This window comes from Aquarana catesbeiana, linkage group LG11, assembly GCF_042186555.1.
Source record: "Aquarana catesbeiana isolate 2022-GZ linkage group LG11, ASM4218655v1, whole genome shotgun sequence".
In the NCBI taxonomy this organism is placed as follows: Eukaryota; Metazoa; Chordata; class Amphibia; order Anura; family Ranidae; genus Aquarana; species Aquarana catesbeiana.
In genome coordinates, this window is record NC_133334.1 from 219,325,173 (window position 1) to 219,336,371 (window position 11,199).

At 41.0% G+C, this 11,199-nt stretch overlaps 1 protein-coding gene across 1 annotated transcript; it reads left to right on the top strand.

Moving 5' to 3' along the window:
* The first annotated feature begins 359 nt into the window (after positions 1 to 359).
* Positions 360 to 4,177, top strand: LOC141112475 (LRRN4 C-terminal-like protein). The gene is made up of 2 exons (XM_073605338.1): positions 360 to 563; positions 3,083 to 4,177. Exons 1-2 carry the CDS (start codon positions 546 to 548, stop codon positions 4,025 to 4,027), a joined length of 963 nt encoding a protein of 320 aa, XP_073461439.1. The 5' UTR covers positions 360 to 545; the 3' UTR covers positions 4,028 to 4,177.
* The last annotated feature ends 7,022 nt before the right edge of the window (positions 4,178 to 11,199 follow it).

Below are 11,199 nucleotides of genomic sequence, written 5' to 3' on the forward strand. Positions count from 1 at the left end.
ACCATGAGATCAAACATTTCTCTGAGCACCATAAAGAAGTATAAGCTGTGATGAAGAGTGCAAAGAATGTAAACACTTCTCCCAATAGCATAGTTATTCTGATTTATCAGATAAAATCTCCTTGTAGGGAAGAATTCCCGGTGACACACCCGTATAAACAGAGCCTGGGTGTCTGCACATCTGGAGTTGATAGTATCTCGAAGACAGGTTCCCACAGCCCACCCCACATCTGGAGATGATATTCCAGCTGCCTTTGGTGTCCCCCCCAAGGTATGCTTCTCCCTGTCTGCCTCCCCTCCCCTTTTATTTCCACATACTCAGTCAGTGAATCAGGGTCGAGTCAAGTGACATCACAATCACAAGCTCTATAAAGGGAGGCACAGCATGCGGGAGGAAGAGAACAATATTCACTTCCTAATATCACACTTCTATTAATCTGAAACAAAAAAAAAACAACACTGAGTACAGAAAAGGGAACTGCTCCAAAAGAAAGGATATATTCACAAAGACTTATTACATTGCAGGACATACTAAGAAATTCTAAGATGTCTTGTGACAAACAGGTGAGTGAACACATACTAGAATTATTTCTGAGGCTGGTAATGAAGTTCACTTTTTACATGTTGTGTGTGGTATGTGCTGACTGCAAGTCATGACACTACCACTGCGACCGAACGTTTGTTAACTTTTTTCAAGGCTTTAGGCAATATTCATGAATGGCAGTAACAAACATTGCTCTTTTATTCTGTGTGCTACAGGAAATTATTATCTACTTATTTATTAAAATGCCCTATTTGAGTATATGATACTTCTTGCATTTTCTAAAACCGTTTGGTGTATTATCAGGTTAGATACAACAGGCACAGCAGCAAAGTGTCCTTGGAAATGATAGTGCAAAGTTAGTAAAGGCTGGAATTTGGATTTAGAAGTAAAAGTTTAAAAGTGGAATATCCTGGTCATATGATTGGCATTCTGCAAGCCATTGTGAACAAATTCTAATCTAGATTTGACATCTATTCTACAACTTGTACAATGTCAAAATTAAAGAATAACAAATACTTTTAATTACTTATCAAGCATTTTTAATCAAAAAGGAAATAAAGGTGGATTTAATTGTTTATTATGGGATACTGCACATTAGTTACTTTGTTTTACAGAAAACATGAATGATTATCATAATGTAAACCTAACAAATTCTTAAGCTAATTAGTGGATGCAAATTGTAAAGGAAAACAGTATATTTTTTTATGATGTTTGCCATGGTATACAGCAATCACATTTATAATTTATCTAGGCAGGAGATATGTAAAATGTTGAAGCTATTAATATATCAGAGGAGTGTTCTGACTCAATAATTCAAGTGTTCCCTTGTTATAGGAGCTCTGATTGGAAACTGAACCTGAATAAATACCATGCGTTTATTCCCTTGGTACACTTAGGTGCTGGCATATTACTTACTGTAGTCCTGGGTACAGCAATTCACATATATATATATATATATCTATATACATAAATCTATAGATATAGATCTATCTATATAGATAGATCTATCTATCTATATAGATAGATCTATATCTATAGATACAGTTTGAGCTGGAGCTCAAGTTTGCAAATTCATGGGTTTGATTTACTAAAGGCAAATTGTCTGTTCACATTGCAAGGGAATGTTCACTAAGCTTAATGAATATGGTAAAATTGCACTTTAACTACAACTGAGTGATAAAAACAGATTTATGCTCAACCAACCCTCAAGCAAATATCAAAAAGAAATTCAACTCACTGAGCTAAATGAAAAAAGTTTATTGATTACATAAAACATTGACTGTGTATACATATTTAACATTGGTACCACATCTCACAAACACACTCATACTATTAAAACTCAAACATCCACCTATCTCACACTCTAGCTATATTAGCCAGTGACCATAATTTTCAACAAAATTGAAATGCATTGCTTATAGAATTAAAGTGGCATAGTGATCCTATATATACAGTCAATGTTTTTGTGATCAATAAACTTTTTCAATTTAGCTCAGTGAGTTGAATACTTTTTTTGTATTTTTGATATTTGCTTGAAGGTTGGTTGAGCATTAATCTGTTTTTTTATCTCTCAGTTGTAGTTACATGCGTTTTACCGATAGCTCCCACCTCTATTCATGGGGAATATTGGTTCAGTTTTTTCCCCCTTTTGACTCTATTTTGGATTTTGTTAAAATTAATGTTTTCATTGAGGGACAGTATCTGAAGGGTCCTATTTTCTCAGTTTGTTAAAAATGCACTTTGCAGAGAATACACAATCGTGTATAAAGAAACATTACTTGCACATGATTGGATGAAAAAAGTCAGCAGAACTTCACCTCATTCACTTAGCTAAGGGAAAATGCCCATAGAAAGTGAACAGTCTTTTTACCTGAATCCAACTGACGATAATAGTAAAGCTGCCTATAGAGATAAAATGATCAGCATCCAATCTAGGTAATAGAGGTCGGATGGAAAATTGGTTGTACATCAAGTGCAGTCTGTGACCTCACTCATCAACAAGAATGATTTTGTTATAATGTTATAATATTATTCTATGGGGAAAAAATAAAAAAAATAAAAAAGCTAAAAGAAGACAAATTGTCACAAAGTTGCCAAGCAAAGCCACCCATGTGACAGCCCTGGGTGTGTGGGCTGCTTCCCCCCAACTCATTCTGTGGGTCTTCCAGCTGGCCCTTACTTCACTACTAGAGACAGTAGTGATGTAGGGGCCATCAGGAGGAACCAGAGAATGCAGTGAAGGGTACAGGCACCTGACTCCCAGAAGTATGTCTGATGTGAAGTTTCTTTGAGCAGTTTTGCTTACCAACCAAGATAAGAGTTTGCGAATGGGTGCCAGGACAGGGAAGAATAAATTGACTTCTTTTACAGAAGCTCTGGTAGACTGGAAAACACTGATGAAAATATTATTGGAGATGTAAAATGTCGTTTTTCTAATTTTTTCTGTCAAGGTTTCGGTAATTAAATTTTTTTTTCTTATTTTCTTGGTATCGCTTTTCTTTCCTTCTTGTGACAATTCTGTCCCTTTGTAATTCTTTAGTTATCTCTTTCTTGCCTACTTCTACTTCTTTCGCTTTGCGCAACCATCACAGGTTTACCCGCTGAGAAGAATAGCACAGCAGAACCAGAGGATAACAAAAACAACACAGTACCACTGAGTTACACCATGAGTCCTCTCACCACTGCTTCTTCAGACTACAAAGGCGAGCAGTCTTCTGTTCCTCAACCACGCAAGATCACACAAAGTCAAAAGACAACACGAGAAAGAATTCAGTTCATAACTGAAGACATTGACTATGACAGCTATGAGGACGACGAGGACAACAGTTATAAGAAGCATTTCACTTTGCCCCCACAAGTACCTTATGATGCTTGTCCCTTTGACCGTTGCAAGCATCTGGAGCTCCCATGCAGTGAAATACAGGAGCGTGCTGGGGGCAAATGCCTTTGTCCTGGGATAAATGGACCTACCATTCCTCCTGATGCTCCAAGTTTAAATGTCATAACTCCTGGACAAACAGGCACCAGTGTGAGCTGGTGTTCCCCTCTGTCAACAGTGCAGGGATACAGGGTGCTGTATGGTGCTCCAGAAGGACCACTGGAGCAGGGACCCTTGCTCAATCAATCTTATCGCTTCTTCTCAATACCCAACCTTGTCCCAGGCATGACTTACAGGGTGTGTGTTGTGGCCATAAATGATGCAGGAGAAAGCCAAATAGAGCCAAGGGATGAAGAAGAGGGATGGCCTGGCCAGCAAGGCATTGCAGGTCCATGTGCCATCTATAATACCTATGACCCCTACGGATCATACATTTACTTGGCAGTAGGAATTGGCTTGGCAATTCTTGCAGGTCTTTTAGGGATATTTGTTTGTGTTTATTGGTTTAGGTGTAGAAAGAGGAGTAGAAAAATTAAACGGGCAATTGGGGAGGAGATGGGGGTCACCAATATGTCATTTAGGGCAGAAAGTGTTGAGAATCTGTGAAAGAACATTTTTTGGGGTGTATAATATGACGCACTATTGTGATATGAATGGATAGAAGAAAGCACAATGTATTTCCTATGTACATATATTTTATGTTAATATTTATTTATTTATTCCAAATAAATCTATTTTTATATACACTGATAAAAATGATTCTGTTGGCTTGTAATTTTAACATAATTTTTCAAATAATTTTCAACATAAAAATAAATGTTAATTAATTTATTTTGATATTTTAAGTACCTTACTTAATTTTCATTAGTTCTTAAAACACATCTTTTGCATTTACAAAAATAATGTATAATATTGAGTAATCTAGGGAAAACGTTTACGGTATGTGCATATTCTAATTGAGTTACATTTACTTAAAAAAAAAGATCTTTTCATTTGACTGAATTTGTGGGTCGCACATGTTTGCCAAACGTGTAACCGCATGAGATTTGATGCTGTATATTTTAAAGAGCTTGACATCTTTTGGAACTTTAAAGGCCTGCAGAAGGCAGTTCCAATATGTTAGAGGCCCATAAGGACAAAAGAGCACCACCAGTGACAAGAATTTTTCCAAGTCACTACAAAGCCATGCAATGCCATTGAAAACCAAGTAACTAAGTAATAGAGCAGCACAGTGGTGTAATGGTTAGCACTTTCACCTAGCAGCAAAAGGGTTGCTGGTTCAAATCCTGACCATGACACTACCTCTGCCTGCATGGGCTTCCTCCCACACTCCAAAGACATAAATTGACCCTAGTATGTGTATGTATGATTGTGAGTTAGGGATCTTAGATTGAAAGCTCCTTGAGGCCAGGGACTGATGTGAATGTACAATGCATATATAAAGCATTCTGTAAATTGACAGTGCTATATAAATACTTGAAATAAATTAATGTATGTGTTCCTAGCTTAAGCTTTTCTAGAAACTGGAAAAATTGAGTTGGCTTTACTTGAACCTATGGTCTATAAACTGGAAAAAATAAGTTTAACAAGGAGACCCCCAGATCCCGGCCTTCCCCCCTGTGTGAAATGGTAACGGGGTACAAATGTACCCCTACCATTTCACAAAAAAAAGTGTGAAAATGGTAAAAACGACAATAAACGCCTTGGGACAAGTCCTTTATTCGGACTGTTCTAAACACGGGAAACGTGCGCAGGCATACTATAGGCACCCCCAGGTATGAAATTTAAAGGAATGTTTCACTTGAAGCATTATTAAAATCACTGCTCCCGAAAAAATGTCCATTTTTAAAACTTTTTTTTGCATTGATACATGTCCCCTGGGGCAGGACCCGGGTCCCCAAACACTTTTTATGACAATACCATGCATATAAGCCTTTAAAATTAGCACTTTTTCTCCCATAGACTTTTAAAGGGTGTTCCACGGCTTTCGAATTTGCCGCAAACACCCCAAATTATTCGCTATTCAGCGAACAGGCGAACACCCGATGTTCGAGTCGAACTTACGTTCGACTTGAACATCGGGCTCATCCATACTGTTCTCTTTGTATTGCTTCCTTTTTGTGAAATCCCTGGTGTTCCTGCCAGTCTCTCTGCTTTTCTATTAAAAACTGACCACACTAAGCAGGAGAGCACACTGCGGTCAGTTCTCTAGCTATGCTGGGAAACCAGTCTGCTCTGCTCCAATGATCAGACTTGTCCTGACATGCCCCCCCCCCTGCACAGCCATTCACTGGGAAGATTAGTGTCCTGCTGCCTCTCCTCCCCTCAGCTTTGATCACTTATAAAAAAAGGGAAAACATGTATTAATATTTTTTTTTTATATCTATACAAACATGTTTTGCCTTTCATTTATATTTTAAACTGAATGGGTTGTTTTACAAGGTGAGGGTTTACATACACTTTAACCACTTCAATACCAGACACTTATACACCTTCCTGCCCAAGCCAATTACAGCTACACTGTACCCAAACAAATTTTTTTTTTCTATTATCAAATAGAGCTTTCTTTTGGTGGTATTTGATCGCCTCTGCTATTTTAATTTTTTACGCAACAAATAAAAAATGACCAGAAATTTTGAAAAAAAAAAAGTTTTTCTTTGTTTTTGTTAAATTTTTTGTAAATAAGTACGTTTTCTTCTTCAATGATGGGCACTGATATGGCTGCACTGATGGGCACTGATAAGGCAGCACTGATGGGCACCAATGAGGTGGCACTGATGGGCACTGATAGGTGGCACTGATGGGCACTGATAGGCAGCACTGGTATGCGGCACTGATGGGCACTCATAGGTGGCACTGATGGGCACTCATAGGCGGCACTGATGAACACTTATAGGCAGCACTGATGGGTACTTATGGGTGGGACTGATGGGTACTTATAGGTGGCACTGATAGGTGGCATGAATGGGCATTGATAGGTGGGCACTGATGGGCACTGATAGGTGACACTGATAGGTGGCATTGCTGGGCATCACTGAATTTTTTTGTTTTCATTTGTGGGCACTGATTGGCATTGATTGGGCATATGTTGGCACATGTGGATGGCCATGAGGGATGTGCCTGGCCATCCACATATTATGTGCTTCCCTGGTGGTCCTGGCGTCTCCCCTGGTGGTCTGAAGTGGGCATCCGGGGGGGCTGTGCTGATAAGCAATCAGCACAGACCCCCCCGTCAGGAGAGCTGCCGATCGGCTCTTCTCTACTCGCGTCTGTCAGACGCGAGTGAGGAAAAGCTGATCAACGGCTCTTCCTATTTACATCGTGATCAGCTGTGATTGGAGACGGCTGATCATGTGGAAAAGAGCCTCCGCCGGAAGCTCTTTACCGAGATCGGTGTAGCGGTGTGTCAGACTGACACACCGCACCAACGATCGCCGCGATGCACGCCCCCATGGGTGCGCGGCAGCTATCCTGCAGGGCGTCATATGACGCCCAGTCAGGATAAATGAACCACCACCGACTGTCATTCTGCTATAGGCCGGGCAGGAAGTGGTTAATGCTTGTGACAGACTACATTATAGGTATAAGTAATTTTCTATTTTACCCATAGTTCCATTTTCAGTTAGCTTACCTCCATATTGTCCTTCTATAATAAATGCATTTTAAAAAATGCACTTTGCTCTTCTTGCCTAGCGTTCTTGTGTTGCCTGCACTACTCTGTAGAGTGCAGGGAAGTAAGAAAATCCACAGACTTCTGTGAGCAGAACATGTTAATCTCTCTGCAATGCAGGGACCATTTTAATGATTTAGAAAGTACTAAAGTCTTTGGATTAAAATAACAGCAAGGCAATGACAATTTTCAGAAGATGAGATCAGCAATCGAGCAAGGCAATGACAATTTTCAGAAGATGAGATCAGCAATCGAGCAAGGCAATGACAATTTTCAGAAGATGAGATCAGCAATTGCAGCCCCTATATTTTTCAGTACTGGTTTCCTTGGAGTATCTGTTACTAACATCAGAAAAGTGCTACTAAAATTCGAATAAAATAAAGATGTATAAAAATAAGGATTGTAAAGACAGGACAGGATTTAAAAACTGACTGAGATCAACCCGAGTCTTTATACAGCTTAGAGCCAGCTGCTATGAGGGCTGGTAGGCTGCCATGGGGGTAATTTACCATAGCGCAGCGGCGCTAATTACAGTGAATTGGCGCTAATTAGCACTAAAACGGTATTCACTATAGTGCTGGTAAAAAAAATGCTCCCAAATCGAATTTACTATAGTTCCCTGAAAACAAATAGCGCCCAAACCCTTACTCTGCTAAAACAGGGAGTAGTGCACATGGAAATAATGTTTACAGCATGATATAATTGCCTAAATGGTACTGAAATATAAGGTATATTGTTTAATGATAATCTAATTTTAAACTGTGTGAAAAAACTATTTCTACACTGAATTATCTTTAAAAGACCTGCAAACAGCTTTCATTTTAGCTCCCATGGCTTTTTTACAAGGCACTATAGTAAATACCAAAATTAGTGCTTGGCTAAAATGCGTTTTTGATAATGAAAATCTGCGCTATTATAGTCCAATGCAAGTTTCAGTCACTGATTCTAATGGTACAATTATAACTTCCCCAAATAAATACTTTTAATGTTGAGATGAAATGTATCTCTCTCTGAAATCATTTTTCCTTTGCAACATTGTTGCTTCTAGTTAATCTATTTTGTTTTTAAGAATGCTAGAATGTGGAATGTTTTGATGTTTTAGTAAAATATATTTTTCACTGTCACTTTCAGTTGTTACTCTCCAGCTGACAAAAATCTTTACCCAAACTCACACAGGTGTCTTTACAAACCACAAACAATACAATTGCCGATGCAAATTTAAAATGGGTCACAATTTTGTGTTTTTTTAAATTTTCCAAATAATCATATTTTGAGCGCAAAAAATGTGATATGTGTACCAACATCAGAAATCAAAATGTAATTCCCAAAAATTAGAAGGTAACATCATTATTCTACACTGACCCACCAAATATCACAGAATAAATCAAGAAGAATAACTCTTGAGTAATGTAATTCCACCACCTATATGTCCAAAGAAATGCAGTATATGTGTATTTATGTGTAGGAGGTTTCCACATGTGGTGGCTCTGTGGCTTAGAGGTTAGAACTTCTGCTTAGCATTTCTGAGGGTCTGGGTTTGAATCCCAAGCATGCCACTTCATGTAGAGAAGTTGTCTCAGCTCCCTATGTTGTTAAACAGAACTCCTGACTCAGGTCCTAAAACTACCAGCCCAGTTGTAGTGTTAAAACGTGATTTGGCCCACCCTTTGCAGCTATAACAGCTTCTGGGAAGGCTGTCCACAAGGTTTAGTGTGTCTATGGCAGTGTTTCTCAAGGTGCCCCAACAGGTCATGTTTTCAGGATTTCCCTCAGATGAAACAGCTGTGGTAATTACTAAGGCAGTGAAACTGATCAAATTACCTGTGCAAAATAATGGACAGATGGAAAACATGACCTGTTGGGGCGCCTTGAGGACTGGAGACAATCTTGTCATCCTTTCCCATGCTCTTGCGGGGGGTGGCATATAGTGCAGATGCCTCATCTGATTCATTGCATATGTCTGCCAGATCCTCAGACCTAGTAATCTCAGTTAAAGCTTGGCAGTTGGACAGTGCGTCCAAGGCTAAGCTCTGCAGGATTCTCATAGAGGGCTTGTTTTGGTTTGGTCCTGGTCTGGAAACCGTTTAGATCGGACGGCTGATGGGTGAGATTCCTTTCCCATCTGGTGTGATATGGGAAGCAAGCAAGGAATAAGTCTCGCCCTCAGAGAGGACTCAGGGTCTCAAAGACCAACGCTCCAGAGAGGAAGATTGGGGGCCTTCCCGTAGCGGGTAGTGGTCTCCTCCAATCTTTTCTTCTAGGGATGGTAAGGAGGTGTCACCGGCTTGATTTTGCAAGCCCACCATCCCTGGCCGCTCATCACCAGTTAACCAAACTGCACGGAAAAGCGTCAGCCTTACTACCCTCCCTGGGAAATCCTAAACGTGGTATCAACAGTGGCTTAGTGGCTGGCACTCCAGACTAGCATTACTCAAACCATAGGTTCTGTCTCGGACAGGGTATCGCCTGCTTGGGGCTTGAATAGTAAACAGCAGAGTATCCTGAAATTAGGCAAGGGCCTAGTTACGAGTGCCACATCAGTATGTTGTTTTAAAAGGGTGATCATAGGCCTGGAAGCTTGGGTGGAAGCCATTAAAGGATGCCAGGACCCAGTGAGGAAATCCTTCTTTTCAGGGGGAGGTAGAGGAGCCAGTTAGCACTTCTTCAGGCTTCCAGGTGGAGGTAGAGGGGTTGGACGGTGAATCCTTTAGACCCTCCTGCTACAAGCCTTCCCTGGAGGAGGTGGAGGATTGTTTGGGACCACCCTGGGAATCCAGGAGTAGAAGCTGCTATCACTCCATGACCAGAGGGATTAAAGTGGCACAGTGGCTAATGGTTAGCTTTTTTTGCCTACCAGCACTGAGTTTCTGGGTTTGCACCCCAAACATGCCACTTCATATAGAGAAGGTCGGTTCTTCCTCTTCCCTAGATTCAGGGCCTGGGAGAACAGAATAACTTACAGAAGGCTCTGTATAGACTCAGTCCCCCCCTCCCTCTAAACTGCTTAATGACAATCACAGACCTGAGGGACACTTATCTGCACATTCCCAGGGTGGAGAGCTGTCAAAAGTTTCCCAGGCTGACGATAGAACCAGGGAAGGCGTGCAACTCAGGGGCATTTCAATAATCGCCTATCTGGACAACCTGCTCCTATTTATCTTCAAACCAAGCCGCATTGGCCCAGGAGGCTGTGGTTCCCAATCTGGTACGTTCATACGTGGAACCTTCCTGGATATTGCCAATCCGGGAGGACCTTCATCTCAGGGCCATTCTGCTGTCCCCAGGTGGAGCAGTGGATTCTCCCTGCATGATGGCTTCCGAGGAGGAATTGCTAAAGGCAAGAGCTTTTTGGATGGGCTGGTGGCCTGCTTAGTAGCAGGAAAAGGGAAACCCGCTACATCTACATTTTCAACAGCTGGTACGCAGAGGGCATTCCCGATCAGGGGCCCCCTTTTCTACAAATATTTCCATACCAGGTGTTTTTCTTTTTTTAAGAGGGTAGCCTCGAAGTTTCACAGAGGCCAAGAAATTATTTTGCTAACTTTCGGTTCAGATCCTGTGGGTGAACATAAGTTGGATGTTAAAAGGTTGTAGCACCTTTGCTAAACTCTACAGGTTGGACCTGTGGATCGCAAAGGATCGGACCTTTGGGGAAAAAAAGGGGTCCTACAAGTGGTGGTCCCACCTTAGGGTTAAGTACTCATTTATCCTCTCAAAGTTGGCTGTCCTAAAAGAAGAAAAATCAGAGTTACGTATCGGTAACGTCTATTTCCAGGAGTCTTTTTAGGACAGCCCGCTGGCTAACTGGGGTTGCCCACTGGGGTTGCTGGTTCAATTCCCGAACACTCTAATGGAGTCCCTGACAGGGGAACAGTCAGGAGGATTAAAAGTTATGTGTGTGACATGTTCTTGTGTCTCCCCAGCTGTCTGGAGGTACTCTCAGAAGACTGTAGGGCAGGAGGGGCTTGAAGCTAAGGTGGTGTTTCCTGTGAAGGGAGGAGCCGAGGTCTCTCAAAGGTGGCGGTCCTGGAAAAAGAGGTTACTGGTATGTAACTCTGATTTTCCAGCAAATATGGACCTCTGAGTTGTATGACAAGTTGTACTCAAT